The sequence below is a fragment of the Stigmatopora nigra genome, chromosome 19, assembly GCF_051989575.1.
Source record: "Stigmatopora nigra isolate UIUO_SnigA chromosome 19, RoL_Snig_1.1, whole genome shotgun sequence".
Lineage (NCBI taxonomy): Eukaryota > Metazoa > Chordata > Actinopteri > Syngnathiformes > Syngnathidae > Stigmatopora > Stigmatopora nigra.
The window spans coordinates 8,679,375-8,696,700 of record NC_135526.1 but is presented as its reverse complement, the minus strand read 5'-3'; the positions used below and the strand labels follow the sequence as shown (position 1 = coordinate 8,696,700).

Genomic DNA, 17,326 nt, shown 5'->3' with positions numbered 1-17,326 from the left:
ATCTACAAAAGAACCTAGCGCCCCCTAAATGAGGGTTGTCCAAAATGTTGGCCGAGAGCCACTGTGGATGCAGGTTTTTGTTCCAATCAATCCAATACGGACAGTTTGACCAATGAGGTTTCTGCTAAAATAAGAAGCACCTAACTGCAATCAACTGATTACATTTGTAAAAAAAACACATTGGTTGAACCCACTGTAGCCCTTTTATGAGTTTTTGGGCACCCTGCCCTAAATATTGCATGTAGTATATTGTTTTGTAACACAAGTCTAGCAGGCACATTAAGAGGCAGTGGGATAAGGAGCAAATCATTTGGTAGTAAAGGGATAGACAACACCATTTTCATGGGCATTTCAGGCAACTCTTATTTGAAAAATTGGAGGTAAACAATTTGTACTGTATTTTCTCGCATATAAGCCATACTTGCAACAAAAAATTGATGACTGAATCAAGGGTATGGCTTTTATGTGAACAAGACTTGCTATACTCTTTTCCACTAGTAAATGTCGGGAAAGTAACATTTACTATTTGTTGGTTATTTTCTGTTTTGCAGTATGAAAACAATCATTACTGGATGAATTAATTTCTATTATACGTGAGAAATTGTAAAATTCTACAATTTTAAGGCAATTTTAAGGGTGAGGCTTATATGCGCGTAAATACGGTGTGTATATGTGTGTATGTAAAATTTATTTATTTTTAGTGTAATAGTGGAGAAAATTTCCAAAGTCACTATTTCCTGAAAGTCAATGAAATGGCTACCGACAGATATTTTTAAATGCCAGTACGTACTATTTTATCCAATTAAATGGGCGTATTCCAGTTAGCCCGACCTTCCACATGAATTTATTAATACTCATTATTCGAGTCGAACCATGTGTGTGCGCGTGGGTATAACTTCTCACAACATGTTGTGTCATTCTTTGTTTGAACTATTTTTAAGAAATTCGTCATTTGCCCAATTTAATACTTAAATGCCTTTGCTGAAGTTATTTTTACTAGGTGTTGTCTCTCCCTTTTAATGAAGCTACTCAACTTTTTCACATTTTCATCAGAAAAAAAGTTTTTTGTGTGTGTCTTTTTCAAAAGAGTGAATACGTGGATGTTTGCTGTCCTTTTTAGTTTTTCAGTTCAAAAACATGTATGTAGACACGACCAAGTTTGGGAAAACCTGACCCCAGAGTGATTGCTAAAAATCACGTTTTCAAGTCAACAGAGAGTCTTAAGGGCCCCTGATGCACACAAGAGGGTTTGCATGGGGTATGGTGGTGGGGAGACCACCTCCTCCAGCACCTGTTCGGGGCGGAAGCTGAATGGCTGCAGCCGGATTTTCTTGTCAGCTCGGGGGAACTTGGAGCCCTGCATGGGGCTGTCTGGGTCGCTGCCACCGGGGTGGGATGGTGGGCTGAAGGCGGACGGCGGGTCGAGCCTGCCGAAAGCCGACTTGGGCGGGCTGAAGGCCGAGGTTCCCGGGGGGCTGCCCCCAATGCTGGGCGGGCTGCCACTAGTGTCGGATGAGAAGCCGCCGCCCCAGTCGGCGGAGGCGCTCTTCTTGGGCCGGGGGGGCACGATGAGCACGGGAGGGCTAGGGACAGTGGCCTTCTTCAGATAGGAAGAGTCAGGTTGGAAGGCCGACACATGGCGGGGTGGCGAAAGCGTCCCGTTGGTCAGCTTGTACCAGGGCGAGGGGGGTGACTCATCCACCCGCTCGGCCTTGGACAGCGAGCCGAAGGAGTGCATGCCGATGGGAGAGGGAGCGGGAGGGGCTGGAACGCTGTGTTCAGGACTAGTGTTGTTGACCGGCGGCATGGTAGCCAGGCGTCGGCGCCGTTGGGGCGTGTGGGACGAGTAGAGGGGCTGGATCTCCAGGTACTCCATGGACGACGACGCCACCGTCCCCGGGGGGGCGAGCGGCGAGTTACGGTGTCCGCCGGTCAGAGCGCGCAACAAACCTAAGGGATTCAAACCATTAGAGCTCGCCAAAGCAAGAGAAGTGTGCGTGTTGGAGGATATTTAGTAGATCGAGGACTGCTCCAAACAACAAATTTGTTTCAACGGTTTCACTTTCCTGTCATCTTTGACCAATTGCGTTGAATTCAAGGAAAAATAAGGACTTTTCAGGTCTGGATCCAGACGATCTAAAATTTAGATCCATGGATCCGGTCCTGAAAAGTCCTTATTTTGCTTTGAAATCAAGGCAACATTAAGGACTTTACAGGAAGGGATCCAGATAATCTAAACTTTAGATTGTTTGAAAATCAAGGCAAAATCAAAGACTTTTCAGGACTGGATCCATTCAACCTAAATTTTAGATTGTTTTGAAATCCAGGCAATATTAAGGACTTTTCAGGAGTAGATCCAGACAATCAATATTTTCGATCGTCTGGATCCGTCCTGAAAAGTCCTTACTTTGCTTTGAAAACAAGGCAAAATTAAGGACTTTTCAGGACTGGATCCAGACAACAAAAAAATGTTTATTGTTTGGATCCAGTCCTGAAAAGTTTTTAATTTTGCCTTAAATTTAACGCAATTGTTTTTAGATTCTAAAATTTCATAAGCCTGCCTTCACTTCATAGTTAGGACACGTGCTGTCATCATATCCATTTCAATACCCCTGTTCATTAAATTTAGACTTAATTTTTAAAAGCAGCCTTCCCCACATAGTTGACATATAAATTTCTTTTGTTGATGGTGACAACGACGAAATGGATTTTACTGGAGCCTCTGAGGGTTTCACATGGAATGGCGGGGCCAGAGACACTTCCTGATGGAAGGGGAGGTGAATGGATGGATAGATAGAAGGACAGAGAAACAATGAAGGGAGGGGAATATTCAAGAGCATGCAACTGGGCTGGACCTACCCTGCACGGACAAGGGGAACATGCAGACATGAGAAAGAGACTTAAGAGTCATCGTAGCCGGCAATGAGGCTCACCCGTGCGATGTTTCTTTTCCTTGCTTGGGCCTTTGCTGACCGCCAAATAGACCGGCGTCTGCTTGGGTGGGATGGTCAACTTATCCACGTGCTTGCGCCACTGTGTCTGGAAGTACTCGTTCTTGGGCTTTTCGCCCTTCTTTTTCTTCTCCTGGAATTGCATCTCCTGAGGAGGACACATCATCGACGTTTAGAACCAAAGTCAGTTTTGAACTAGATAGTCAAGATTTTTCTTTGCTTTTTTTGAGACCTTGTATTCCTTGGAGAGCCGCTTCATCTTCTTGTTGAGCAGGAAGTAGATAGCCAACGTGTGGCAAGCGCGGTTGGTAAGGACAGCGCTGAGGACCTCGCTGTGCTTGTAGGCCATTTTCTCCGTCATGTGCAGTAAGACCGTGTGGTTGATCTCCTCAATATGGATCCTTCACATAAAGAGCCAGAGTTGAGAAATCAACATGTCCGGGTCACCTGATTTATTTTCCCTCTCACCTGTTGAGGTAGGGCGCCCCTGTGTTGCGATTGGCCAGCTGAAGCCACGAGTCAGCCATCACCTGATGGATGTTGGGCCGCTTGTTAGGGTCAGGCTCTAGGAGCTTTTTCAGCAGGCAGATGGCGGCTGAAAACACAAAGATTTTCAAGGTCTCGTGCACCAGTCCCATTGGAGTAGCTCAACGGCAGCCTTACATAAGACAGACATGAGTCATCAGCTTTCGAGAGCTTAAGAATTCCACTTAATGTAGAAGATAAAAATACTCATAAGCCTTACTTACACCTATTGCGTCATCATGACAAGGTACGCCCTATGCAAAATACTTCCTCATTGGCAACCTCTTCCCACTGCTGATTTTATTTTTAGAACTCACTCATTTATTAGTCAGCAGACAGATTTACAAGTGCCAAACCTTCACGTTGACACCGATTACATTAATCCAAAGACTCTAGGAGGACTCGCATTAAGTCAAACATTTTGTTAAAAGCTTTTTCAGTTCTTCCAATTGGAGAATCAATGTACTCTACATTGGATGACACGTTCAATGCTATTTGACACCACCTTCAGAAAATCACATGCCGAAAGGCCACTTGAATGAAACGATCGTTACAAAAGTTGGACCTACCTGTGGAGAGCGAGGGCGGCAGCGGGTTCATCTCCTTGTCCACCATCTTCTGGTGTAGCGCCCGCAGACTGAAAGGCTCCACAGTGAAGGGCAGTGTCCCCGTCAGCATGGCGTACATGTTGACGCCTCTGCCAGAAAAACAACGCTTCTGCTTTAAATACGATCAAGAACAATTCAATTCCTATTTCAAAGCTGCCAACCTCCGTCGACCCCATTTCAGGAGTAGCCTTCTCCCATTGTTCTTTTCCCAGTGGGAATGTGATTTACGCAAAATTGATACAAAATGTAAAGAAATATAACGTAGCACAATTTAAATCAAACTGTTATTATCATGTTTTTACATGAATTGAAATATTTTGTTTTTGCAAACTATTGAAAAAGTATCACATATTGAAAAGAAGTTTATCTTTGTGTTTGGGTCCAAAAGTGTACTCACATGGACCAGACATCCACTTTGGGTCCGTACTTCTTCCTGGAGAGCAGCTCCGGAGCGGCATAGGCGGGACTCCCGCACTGGGTACTGAAGGGGTCCGAGTAGCCCAGGATACCGGCGCAGTTGCTCAGGCCAAAATCTGAAAAGGTGGGCGGGGTTAGTCTTAGTTCCCAGGATGATTCTCACATCTTAGAGGGTGTCAGACTCAGGTTGGTTTGCGGGCCACATTTTAGATATAATATTTAGATTTTTTTTAATAAATGGATTAAAAGAACTAGATTAAAATCCCAGAATATAAAGTTTTTTATAGCTCTAAAACAATGTTTATTTTACCTTTTTTTTAATATATTTTCAGATTTTACAAAAGGATTTTTGAACTAAAAACACAGAAAAAATGATTTAAAAATTACAATTATTGATTTGAAAGGGCGAAAATCAGGAAATTGAATATATATCTATACTTTTCATTTTAATTTGATCCTAAAACAGAAAGCCGGCACTCGTGATTTACTTTCCCGGGCCGCATAAAATGATGCGGCGGGTCAAATTTAGCCCCCGGGCCGCCACTTTGACACCTGTGTCTTTGAGTTAAGTGGGTTTTCTATTTACCGATGAGCTTGATGTTGTCCTGCTCGTCCAGCAGTAGATTTTCGATCTTCAGGTCTCTGCAACAAAGACAGAGAAAAGACGTTTGGATATGTTCGCGTTAAGAGTGGAAGAGCAGGTGCTACCTGTGGACGACACCGGCCCGGTGCAGGTGCTCGACGGCCAACACCAGTTGTCGGATGTATTTCTGCGTCTGGCGCTCGTCCAGTCGCTTGCTATCGTAGATGCGGTTCATGAGGTTGCCGCCGGGGCAGAGCTCCATCACCAGGTAGTAGCTGTTCTCCGTCTCTAGGATGTCCAACAGCTGCGTGATGTTGGGGTGACGGATCATCTGCTGGATGTGGCCCTCGCGACGCAGGTTCTTTGTCACGTAGGAGTCCTTCTTGGCCTTGCGCTTGTCGATCACCTTCACCGCTACCTGAGAAGACGAACCCGGAGTTTGCAAACATCAAAGATGGGCATTTATGAAGATTTGGACCATTTTAAACTATAAGTATAATGTAAATAGCATATATGATTGCAGGCTAAATCTCAAATTGCGGGCGGACCGGTGACTGAGTGGTTAGTGTGTCGGGCTCAAAGCTCTGGGGTCCTGGGTTCAAGTCCAGGTCAGTCCACCTGTGTGGAGTTTGCATGTTTGTCTGCATGGGTTTTATTTGGGTATTTGGGTTCCCTCCCACATTCCAATAACATGCATGGTAGGCTGATTGGACACTCTAAAATTGTCCCTAGGGTGAGTATGGGTGTCCTTTGTCTCCTTGTACCCGATTCAGGGTTTTCCTTGCATCTGGCCCGGAGTTAGCTGGGATACAAAATCAGCCCCCCCGCAAACCTAATGAGGATGTAGCGGTTCAGAAAATGAGATGAAATCTCAAGTTGCGTGTATAGTGGAAGGCTAAGTTTTGGACATCAGAATTGCACCCTGGGAAAACTGACAGGTGTTGGGAGTTTCTTTCCTTGCAGCTGTTTTGTCACTCCCATAAATCCTGAAGACATTTGTTCCAAGTTCATTTCTGGCTGACAGCATCGACTCACATCGCATTCCTGTCCCACTTAGATGACATCATCGCTCGCTAGTCAAAGACATTACATTCTGCCGGCAAACTTTTCTCCTTGTCTGGACGCGGGGTGAAGAACGCAGACGTTCGTCCTGACCGCCCACAAATCAATCAAACAAACGGCTGCGTCGTTAACGACTCGCCGTCCTTCGTTTGACCGTCCGACATTTGTCCTTTTACATTTTTTGAGCATATCCACCTTCAAAAGGCATCTTGGCAACATGCCTATATTTCATATGCCATTGTTTTCGGGACAATTGTTAATTTCTACACTGCCCTAATACCCAGCGCCTATAATAATAATCATCAAAATAGACTGTTTACATCAGAATCCGGCGGGTCGGGGGTGTGGTGAATGTATACACAGTTGACCGTGGGGGGTTTAACCCGCCTGTGATGGGATGGGGGTGGACTCACTTGTTTACCAGGCGTTCCTCAGACAGAAAGGGGGGGTCAGGGGGAAAGTGGGTTACAGTACAGACATTCAAAACATGCCAGCCCACCACGCCTCACTTTCATATGCGTGCACGCGTGTTAAAAGGCCGCTTTCCAGGGATGCCCGAGTATGCCCCGCCTCACTCGCTCGCTCGCTCACAGGTTGTGCGATTGCAAATGTTTGCATCATCCCAGACAAAGAGCTCACGGGCAGGAGCGTCACACCGCCGGTCCTGTTGCTCTCCATGAGGCGCACAATATAAAATAACCGGCAGATTCGCAAAAATAGTTCTCAAGACAGCCAAAATATGACTTATTTTTTTTAACATTTCAATATTTGGATAAGCAAGCCCCCAATAACATGAACAGTATTTTTTTAAGTTGTTTATTTTGCATATTAATTATGTTTTCCTAAAAAATAGAGCAGATTTTTCCTTTTTTATAACAAAGGATTACATTGAAAAAAAAACCCATTTCATTCTTATGACTACGCTAAGTCGCCAACCCTTAAAAATGTTTTAACAATTCTAGTTTATTTTTTAAATCGGGAAAACATCCAATTCTTTCTCATGACTTCCCCTCGACTGAAGAGGTCTTTTCTTATTGGCTGCCGTTGACAGTGATAGATGAGCCATATTATAGTTTTCCTCTATAAATATACGGTCTTTATATTCCCTTCATATTAACTTTGACATATTAAGATCCCGGAACACTCAAACTAAAAGAAGATGAACAACTTTCCTCCCATTCTGCTTAAATGCCATTTCATAAATTGCCATTGACGCCAATAGACGTCACCACAAAGGCAGTTGGAAAAATTTTGGCAAGGCCGAGACAAAGGCGAGCAACAACGTGGCCTTGAGCAGAATCCAGATGAGGACCATTAATCACACCAGCGTGGCCGTCACCGCACACGCCAACGTCGACGACGCTCCCTGATTGGCCGCCCACTTCCCTCATCCATCGTCAGTGGTGAGCTCACCCTGCTCCTCATGCGATACACGCGCACACAAAGGACGAACGGAGACCATGTTGTCAAAACAAGAAGCTGCTGCGCGTGTCAAACACAAAAGACGCCTCCCATTTAATGACAAAATGCCACCTTGACCCTGACAAAGGATAAGCAATGTTAAATATTCATGGATGGGATGATTTAATGTGCTCTATGATCAAACTCATTATATTCCCCCATTCATATGCTGTTTAGTTTTTTTAACTAGGATGTAAAAAAAGAAAGATTTTTTTCTGTGATAAATGTTTTTAGCACTATAATACGGGTTAATTAGAAAATCAATGTTGTATTTTATCAAGTAATCAAAAATACAAGAGTACATATATTGGGAAAAATATAATAATAAAATACCCCAGCCCTTTAAAAACATACATATAAGTATTGACAAAATCTAATTTTTAATTAAATATGCAATGGAAAAAAAGAATTAAATGAAATGATTAAAAAAAGAACAATGCCATAGTTTTTGCCAAATTGATCAAAATTTAAAAAAAAAAAGATTATTCTCAAAATTCTTCAGATTGTTTAATATTTTAGATGTAAAAACAAAACAAAAGTTATATTTTTTTCAAAAAAAGACAAAAAATACATGTTAGGAGAAACACCCACTTTTATAAATATTCTATGAAAATTAAAATCTGTTTTTGTAAACTGTAAAACCACCTCAATTATAAATCACCTCAAAAATGTCACTTTCTGAGTTGAAAAAAAAGTCGTTTTTTGGGAGGATGGGTGAAACAGGTGTCTGGCGTGTGTTACCTTTTCCCCGGTGAGGGCGTGAAGCCCCTCTCTGACTTTGGCGAATGAACCCTCGCCAAGCTTCCTTCCGATCAGGTAGTTGCCGACCCGCTTGGTGTGGTAGAAGTTCTTGAGAATGTCGGCAGCGGGGCTGCTGCACAACGTAACCGTTGTCGGCAGCGGGGCGACCTCGTCGCTCTCGCCGCTTGACGACGCGTCACATTCGGCCACCGGCATGACTGCCTGGCTGATCTGTCGCCGCTCCTCCGCTTCGTTATCAGGAATTAGATGGAGCCCTGTCTCCTGAGTGCCGACTAATTATAAGACAGTGAAACCTGTTCCATCTAAAGGCATGCTACTAGGATTTGGTCAACTTTCCACGTTATTAAACCCTTATCGGTAAAATTTCCCAAGATAAAAGTGAGTCAGACGAGATGCCCTTTGTTTGTTTGTGTCCGTCTAGGCGTCTAATCGCACGCCGGCTCGAGCATGGAATTGAGATGGGCAGTTTGAAGAAGCAGCGACTTTCCCGGTTCGAGAGGAGGTTGAAGGGGCGGATGTGTAGTGGGCGGGTCTAAAATTAAGTAGGCGGGCACTACGGCCTCTAGCCAATCAGCATGCTTTAAGAATTGCCAGGAAGAAAAGCACGCGCCCAGAAACAAACCCAAAACAAAACAGCCACATGAACAAAGAACACGTTGGAAAACATGAAAAAATACTCGAACAGTCTGTAAAAAATATAAAAAGAAGCATGCGGCAGTGTAATTGTCTGGAAGTAATATTTGAATGACGTCGTATTTTGAGAGATAATACATTAGGAGAAAAATATAGTAAAAAAATATAGCTTTAAACAATTTCACATTAGTATGATTTATAATGTGGGAAATATATTGAGAATTAACGGAAAAAAACTAAAGATGACACTGTTACAAGAGTCGGGATATTTATATTGAATTGGATGCCTAAATTGTCATATATAGATATATAGATTACATAGCTGGCAGATTCATTTGTTTTTGTTTTACGAAAGCCGAGTCATAAAAATAAAGCCTGCAAAAATTTGAGAATATAGCCATCTATTGGCAGCAATGCGCACTGCAAATCCCACAAGAGGGCCTCAATCGCAATGTAAAATCAACGAATAGATTCAGCCTATAACGATTGACACAAAATTATACAGGGTGTAATAGGATTAAATACATTGATTCAAAAAATAAATGGCTCGGACCTACAGGAAGTCTCTCCATTACATTTGCTTGCCAAAATTAAATATATTAGATACCAAAGAAAAGAAGGAGTCAAAATCAGTGCTCTTTATTTAGTCGTCCGCATTTTAGAATGCACTTAGTCAATATTTACAATGATGCAATTGCACCCCTGTAATAAACCAAAAAGTGATTTATTATCAATAAATTAAATTGAACACTTTACTAGCCACTAACCGTTTGTGTAGTCAAACCCACATTTGAGTGCATCAGAAAAAATAAGATGCTGAGAAAGTGCTTAACTATTTGGCATCCGTTTGGACTGCGAGGCCAGCCATCTCTGTTCAAATGGATGGCAGCAAATAAGTTAAGATGACAAATTAAAAAATAAAATTCTATCCGACAACTCAGCCAATACATACAGTAAAAACGATGTCCAACGTAAAAAAAAAACCGCAGATTTCAAGAACTGGATCCATGTTTTTCTTTTGATTCAAACAGGGGAAAGAAAATCTGACATTGCTGCTACTAGGAAAGAAAAAGCTCCAGTTCTCTGAGTGCCTCGTTCTCCATCGCTCTCTGAGCCTCCGTCCTTGTTGTCAATAGAATCTCATCCAGAAAGTTATCCGTTTGTGGGTGGGGCATGTCAGGGGTCTCGTCTCGGTGGCCGGCGAGCAAATCGAGAAAGCCCGAGCTGTCCGGCGACGTTGCGGCGGAAGAGAACACCGAGTCTTGCGTGCTCATGGGCGACATTGTCGCCGTGTTGACAGGAGACACTATCGCTGTGCTGTCGGGCTGGTGCGCCAGCAGCTGGTTGAGCTTGGCCAACTTCTTCTTCTTGGCCTTGAGCTTCTTTAGCAGCTTGCGCCGCAGCGAGTCTGTGTCGGTCAGGCAAATATTGTCGCTGCTGCGAGATTGGGGACTCTTAGGGAACGCCGGGGGAGTTTGGACGGGCGAGGTGAAGGCGCAGAACATCCCGGCGGCTTTCAGCGGGAGGCCGTCATCGTTGTCGTCCTGGGTGTGGAGGAGGCGGGGACGTTTGGCGACAGGCGCCGTGGGGACAGCCGGTGGCCTTTTAACCTGGATGGATGCGGATTGACTCAGAGGGGGTCGGACTTGTTGGGCAGGTGTGGGAGGGGCCAGGCTGGCGTTCCGCTTTTGATTGGCTGGGAGAAAGCTGAGCATGTGGGACCAGCGAGAGTTTGGGTCTGAAGGTGGTGGTGGTTGTGGTGGTGGTTCGGTGGAGGACACGTACGGTGGTGCTGTTTGGACGACGGGAGGCGGTGGTGGGGAGTCTGGAGCGTCCACTTCTTGTGCTTTCTTCCTGCACTTTCTCATTGGTTGACGTTTAACTTTAGTAGCCCCTTTGTTTTGCTTCCCGATTTCTTCTGAAGCTTGGTCAACAACCAGATCTTTGTCCTCCCCGGTGTCTTTGGGCGCCTCAGAAGAGCTATCCGGAACGGGAATGCAGTCCGGAAGTGCTTCATGATCCACCGCCGGTTGCGTTTGAATCTGGAATGGAATTATTTTTTCATGTGTGGGTCACAGAAATGATTAGATCATTTTACAAATCAGTGGATTGTGAATAGTCATACCTCTCTCTACTTACAAATGCCTATAGGTGCGAAATTTCCAGGTTACAAAAGCTTTTTCTATGCAAATGGGTGCCTCGAAATATGAAAAATTTCTCAACCAGATGTCGGCAAGAGCCCATTCTACCAGGATCAAAAGCCATCCATTTTGTAGTACATTTAGGACTTAAGTGTGCCCTGTGTGTGTGTGTGTGTGTGTGTGTGTGTGTGTGTGTGTGTGTGTGTGTGTGTGTGTGTGTGTGTGTGTGTGTGTGTGTGTGTGTGTGTGTGAAAAAATGCACCAACTTGCATTTGTAGTTTTAAATCACTCAAAATAATTCAAAATAAAATAACGGATAAGGAAATGCATTTACTTTTTGGGGGATTTCATAACTCAAGTCACTCATTTGCACAAAAAAATGTAACCGGAAACTTTTGTACCGTACTGTACTGCATTTTAGTTTTTTTAAATTATAACAATTAGGACTTTTAACAGTGAAATCAGAGTTGTGTGGAATTTAAGTTTGCTAGCATAGGAACAGAACTCGCTCGTAGTTCTAGGACTCCCTGCAAAACATACCTCTTCCAGTGTGAGCGTGATGATGTCATCATGAGACAGCCCGTGGAAGGTGTCCAGCAGTGCGGCAGGTCCGAAGGACACATCCTCGTGAGCGCCTGTCGTGGTCACATTAGCCTCGTTGTCTCGACTCTCATGCTCGTTTGTGGAAACATCTACCGCTGCGGAAAAATTATCCGGTGGTTGCATTGCCTGAGTGGGAATTGGCAGCGCCGGATGGAGTGCGTTCAGCAGTTCATTTGAGTTGTCTAATACCAACAAAGATTCGGATTCTTCACTGGTAGTGTCGACGGGTTCCGGTCCAGTACCAGCGTCTTGTTCCTTAATGTGAGCATCAACCGTTTCCGCGAAGGGAGCATTGACAGCTTTGTTGAAGCAAAATTCAACGGGCTCCTCGTGGTTTGAGTTGACGTCTTCTTGGACATGTGAAATGACCGTTTCCTGAGGTTGAGCAATTACCCGTTCCACGAGAAGGCCTTCGAGCCTGCGCAAGTCATTGCTCTCTTCTTCTGTAGGTGATATGATAGAAGACATAGAGGGCGGGTTTTCCTTTAACAGACTAGGCGCCTCTTCACAAACGCCATTGTCTCGTTCGAGACAGCTTTCTTCAGCTGCGTGGAGTTGATCTGAGCGCAGATGCTTGACTTTCTCAGAGTCATCTTGGTCTTCCGACGGTGATCTTTGTTTTCCGTCTAGCGCCGCAGGGACCAAGCGAGCCATAATGTCCTCTAGAGAACAACTGACTAAGGGGAAGAGGCACTGTTGATGAAGAGGAATGGCAAGCGATTAGCATGACGATGCAAAACAGTGAGAAAATTCAGGAGGCTGACCTGTGGCTCGGGGCACAGCGTGACGGATTCGTGCAAATTGATGCGGTATGACCGCAAGGTAGAGCTGCGATCTTTGGACGCACACCATGGACATTGGTCCAGAGACCCCACCCTCTCTTGGACCTTAAAAGAGAGAGAAACAAAACCAAAACACATTTTTAGAGTAAACATTTCATAAAAAATGTTCTTTTTTTGGGAGAAAAAAGTCATCCTTTTTTTATGATCTAGAAAAGTGCAACCAAAACAGAGAGAGAGAAAAAATTAACTTAAAATGACCGTTCAAACGTTTCGCCTTTTACCAAAGATTTCCATGTTATTTTTTTGATACAATTTGGAGTGGCACTGTTTGACAGTGGTTTTCAAACCAAATTCAGCTTTGCGCAGGTGACAAACAAGTTGAGAGGAGAGGAACCAGCGACTTGCACTGACTTTTCCCAAATACCCCACCAGTGGGGAGGCCCTAGCCCCCGAAGCACCATCTTCACTGGGCATGGCAACAGCGCCGCTCCTCCCGAGCTCCATCGCCGGCTGCCATTCCGTCACTAATCCCACCATCACAACCTGGCACTCCTCCCAGGTAGCTAGAGAAGGGTGGAAGGACAATTTTTTTTTCATAAATTAGACAACATCAACTCTTATAAAACTAATACAAATAACTTTATTGAAACGCTTTAAAATAAAAATCAATACAATTATTTTGATTTGAAAAGAATATTTAATGTTACACAGGCAAAAAATACCATATTTTCTCGCATATAAGCCATATTTGTAACAAAACATATGATGACTGAATCAAGGGTACGGCTTATATCCGCATAAGACTTGATGCATTTAATAATATTGGTTAAAATGATTCATAATTCATACAATGAGGAAAAGCTAAATTAATTAGATTAAAATAAATAAATCCGAAATACACACTGTTTAAAAGCCCAATTAAAACAAGTGTTTGTTTTTCATAGTTGATACCTGATGAACATTCATCGTGAGAGACGTCCAATTCATTTAAGATGGAAAGACTGTCTCTGAACATTAATAATATGCCTTTGATGGCACGAGACTGAACTGGGACTTGCAGTCAAAATGCATTGAACGTCCAGTGCCTTCAATGGTACCCAGTAGATTAAACGTCTGCCCAGTAGTGAATAAAAAAACCCAATTCGTGCATTACTGCAAATATTTTTAATCCATATTCCATAACACATGATTGACGGTTTGATCGTTTGTAGCATTGTCATGACGAAATGACACTCAAACCATCATTAGACAGCTTTGTTCCCACCCCAGTTGACAAAACCAGATCTCCGTTTTTAGAGCCATCATATTTGGATGAATTATTACAATTTTTGGTCCAAGAATAAAAGCAAAGTGGCGTGTCGCCCCGGCTTGCTAGCATGTTAGTACACACGCGGCCGCACAAGTTGATTTTAAATCCAAACAAATGACTATACGTACCGTTCTCACAGTTAGGTTGAAGGTCCTTAGATTCATTCCTAAAATAACAATACTAACATCGAATTAAAGAAAAAAATACATGAGCTGGCACGTGAATGTGTTAGCGTTGAGAGTTTATGTCGTATAGAAAACGAAACACTTCCTTTCGTGTGTGCAACAAAGGTTGTCTTCCCTTCTCTACCAGCAAAATGGTTCCTGGCAGTTTCGAAAAAAAGTATCTACTGCACTTCAACCACTAGAGTGCAGTGTTGCGTATTAGTAGTCGTCAAATGATGATAATTGCCATAGTATGTCCTAGGTAGTGTGTCTCATCTCATTTCATTTTATGAACCACTTTATCTTCATTAGGATCGCGGGGGGTGCTGGAGCTTATCCCAGCTGACTTCGGGCCAGTGGCCAGCCAATCGCAGGGCAGACAAACAACCATTCGCACTCACAATCCCCTCTAGGAGAAATTTAGAGCCTCCAATCAAGCAAACAGGTGGACCGACCTGGATTTGAACCCAGGTCTTCCAATGTGAGGCTGACTCGTTAACCACTCAGCCGCCGGGCCGCTAGTGCATCACATCACTTTAAGAAATAATTACTTTGAGTTATTGATGGGTTAAAATATTAAGATGATGATATACAGAAAAGAAAAGATTGATATGGAGCCACCCAGGTTCCTAAATTGGAAAAAAAATCATAGCCAACATTATTAAACTGTGGGTACAGTTTAGTAACCAGTGAGTACAGATTAGTAAAGTAATACGGTTTGGTAGTAGTCTGTGGGAACAGATTAACTCATCATAATCTCACTTCATCTCATTTTCTGAACCGCTTCATCCTCATTTAGGGTCGCAGGGGGTGCTGAAGCCTAACTAAAATATGTTTTTCTACTTTGGCACCCATGACGTACCGTAGATTGATAATAAACAAGTTGTATAATGTCGGGCAACCTTGCATACAAATGTTAATATTGAGTCAAATTATGATATAATACGCATACGACATTTAGAATGATGGGCGTTTTTTTATATTGCTTTTTTAATTACCAAAAATAATCACATGCTTCATCAAAGATAAAAAATATGATTACAGCACACATTTTGCACTTTACTTTTTGCACTGACATTTTCTATTTTGATTATCTGAAACAATATACCCGCCACTAACCACTTTTTTTTACCAACACATGGACCACCAAACTTGTATAATGTACAGCTTTTACGTCACAATAAGCATCAGGAGGACTATTCATAATCTTTTTTTTTTAAGAGAGCAACCCAACTGTTTATTAGGCACTTTGCCTCAGAAGCTCAAATGAAATATGAAAGAGCTGCAGTTAAATATTCAGCCCACAAAGAAGTCTTAAAGAAACTGTTGTCTTGTGGGGGTGCACTCAAGCACTCGGTCCAGTCCCAGAAATACACGAGTGTAGATGCGGCCCTCTCTGGGAGGAACACGTTTCAGCACTCTTCTCCCTCTTGCAGCCGTCATCTGTTGATGTGATGCAATGTGAGCGCTATATGGGCAGGAGGGGGGTATAGATTGCGCTTCCTGTTGCGCGTGACCCGAACCACGCTGCTCATTAATAGTTTAAAACAATATTCTTCTGTTGTCTAAAGCTCAAACTTTCTCATCTCTTAGAAATCTCCAAAAGTGAGAAGATCTATTGGGAGGCAAGTGCTGTAGTAAAGTTAATTGCACATTAGTATACTGGTGTTGAAATTTGAATTTCTTTTGAAGTTTTTCTTTTAATAAATTGCCTTATTCTTTTAATTGATTTAATATGGTTATATTTGTTAAATGATATTATTATTTTTCCTGAACATTTTCCTCAATTGGTTTCGGATATTAACTAAACTTTTTTTTTTAAAAATGATTTACATGATGGTGCATAGATACTGTATAATTTTGTCTTTTTTTAATTTATTGCTTTTTATGCTGTTTTTTTATGAGTACTCCATCCAACTGGTTGCTCTTGGCTTAGTTTTGTAAGTATTTTTAATATATAAATCATCTTTCGGGTGGCTCGGCGGTTGAGTGGATGGGTAGATGGATGAGTGGATGAGTGGATGGGTGTGTGGTGGGTGAATGGGTGAATGAGTGAATGAGTGAATAAGTGAATGAGTGAATGAGTGAATCTGTGAATGAGCGAATGAGAAAATTAGTTGATGAGTGGAGGAGTGGATGAGTGGATGAGTGGATGAGTGGATAAGTGGAGGAGTGGATGAGTGAATGAGTGAATGAGTGAATAAGTGAATGAGTGAATGAGTGAATGAGTGAATAAGTGAATGAGTGAATAAGTGAATGAGTGAATGAGAAAATTTGTTGATGAGTGGATGAGTGGATGAGTGAATGAGTGAATGAGTGGATGAGTGAATGATTGAATGAGTGAATGAGTGAATGAGTGAATGAGTGAATGGGTGAATGAGTGAATGAGTGAATGAGTGAATGGTTGAATGAGTGAATGAGTAAATAAGTGAATGAGAAAATTTGTTGATGAATGGAGGAATGGATGAGTGGATGAGTGAATGAGTGAATGGGTGAATGGGTGAATGGGTGAACGAGTGAATGGGGGAATAGGGGAATGAGTGAATGGGGGAATGGGGGAATGAGTGAATGAGTGAATTAGTGAATGAGTGAATGAGTGAATGAGTGAATGAATGAATGAGTGAATGAGTGAATAAGTGAATGGGTGAATGAGTGAATGAGTGAATGATGGAATGAATGAATGTGGGAATGAGGGAATGAGTGAATGTGCGAATAAGTGAATGAGTTATTGAGTGAATGAGTGAATGAATCAATCAATTAATCACTGAGTGCTTCAATGAAAGCTTGAATGAATGAAATGATGAATATTGTAAATAAAACAGTTCAGAAAATGAAAGCAACTTAAAAGAGCCAAGGCACATTTGTGATAGAAAAAAAGATACATTTGTTTTGAATTGTAAGAAAAAGGCATCCGATGATGGAGTGGTCATTTCGCCCGACTGTGTAGCACGCAGTCTGTGTTCGATTCCCACTCCGTGGCAGTGTGAGTGGTTGTCTGTCTCTCTGTGTGCCCTACGACTGACGATCAGTCTAGGGCAGGGGTTGGGAACCTTTTTGACAAAGAGAGCCACAAACAATTGATATTTTCCAATGTTATTCCTTGTGAGCCATACTACCAATTTAAAAGTCAAAATACATACATGTAAACAAGTGTCTTTCAATTTTGTTGTTGTAATTACAACACTTTTAAAGTGGAAAAAATGATTTAAAAAAAATCTTATGTTGTTGCTAGTCGATGAGAGGATGCATTCCAGAAGAGTCTACTGCGAAAAAAAAGAAGAAGATTAAAGCAGTTCTAGATGTAATAGCTCAGTTCTGTCATCAG

The 17,326-nt window shown here is 42.6% G+C and overlaps 2 protein-coding genes and 1 pseudogene across 2 annotated transcripts; 1 reads left to right on the top strand and 2 right to left on the bottom strand.

The window, feature by feature from the left end:
* Nucleotides 1-864: 864 nt before the first annotated feature.
* Nucleotides 865-8,846, bottom strand: hunk (hormonally up-regulated Neu-associated kinase). The gene is made up of 9 exons (XM_077740772.1): nt 8,349-8,846; nt 5,210-5,502; nt 5,088-5,143; nt 4,482-4,617; nt 4,046-4,173; nt 3,420-3,546; nt 3,184-3,352; nt 2,934-3,099; nt 865-1,950 (listed from the first exon to the last, which is right to left on the bottom strand). Exons 1-9 carry the CDS (start codon nt 8,562-8,564, stop codon nt 1,208-1,210), a joined length of 2,034 nt encoding a protein of 677 aa, XP_077596898.1. The 5' UTR covers nt 8,565-8,846; the 3' UTR covers nt 865-1,207.
* Nucleotides 8,847-9,625: 779 nt separating this feature from the next.
* Nucleotides 9,626-14,146, bottom strand: uspl1 (ubiquitin specific peptidase like 1). The gene is made up of 5 exons (XM_077741005.1): nt 13,966-14,146; nt 12,940-13,091; nt 12,511-12,633; nt 11,684-12,439; nt 9,626-11,044 (listed from the first exon to the last, which is right to left on the bottom strand). Exons 2-5 carry the CDS (start codon nt 13,063-13,065, stop codon nt 10,061-10,063), a joined length of 1,989 nt encoding a protein of 662 aa, XP_077597131.1. The 5' UTR covers nt 13,066-13,091; nt 13,966-14,146; the 3' UTR covers nt 9,626-10,060.
* On the top strand, nt 12,758-12,879 carry LOC144213160 (U5 spliceosomal RNA; annotated as a pseudogene).
* Nucleotides 14,147-17,326: the final 3,180 nt, after the last annotated feature.

What these genes read in the sequence shown, in the direction of transcription:
- hunk (XM_077740772.1), bottom strand. Translation starts at nt 8,564, where the DNA reads ATGCCGGTGGCCGAATGTGACGCGTCGTCAAGCGGCGAGAGCGACGAG. An exon ending in GGACAACATCAAGCTCATCG is followed by an intron (nt 4,618 to 5,087) that starts GTAAATAGAAAA and finishes CCACCTTTTCAG; the next exon opens with ATTTTGGCCTGAGCAACTGC. An exon ending in GCCGCCCTCGCTCTCCACAG is followed by an intron (nt 3,547 to 4,045) that starts GTAGGTCCAACT and finishes TTGTGTTTTCAG; the next exon opens with CCGCCATCTGCCTGCTGAAA.
- uspl1 (XM_077741005.1), bottom strand. Translation starts at nt 13,065, where the DNA reads ATGGTGGGATTAGTGACGGAATGGCAGCCGGCGATGGAGCTCGGGAGG. An exon ending in TGGTGGGGTATTTGGGAAAA is followed by an intron (nt 12,634 to 12,939) that starts GTCAGTGCAAGT and finishes CTCTCTTTTAAG; the next exon opens with GTCCAAGAGAGGGTGGGGTC. An exon ending in TCACGCTCACACTGGAAGAG is followed by an intron (nt 11,045 to 11,683) that starts GTATGTTTTGCA and finishes ATTCCATTCCAG; the next exon opens with ATTCAAACGCAACCGGCGGT.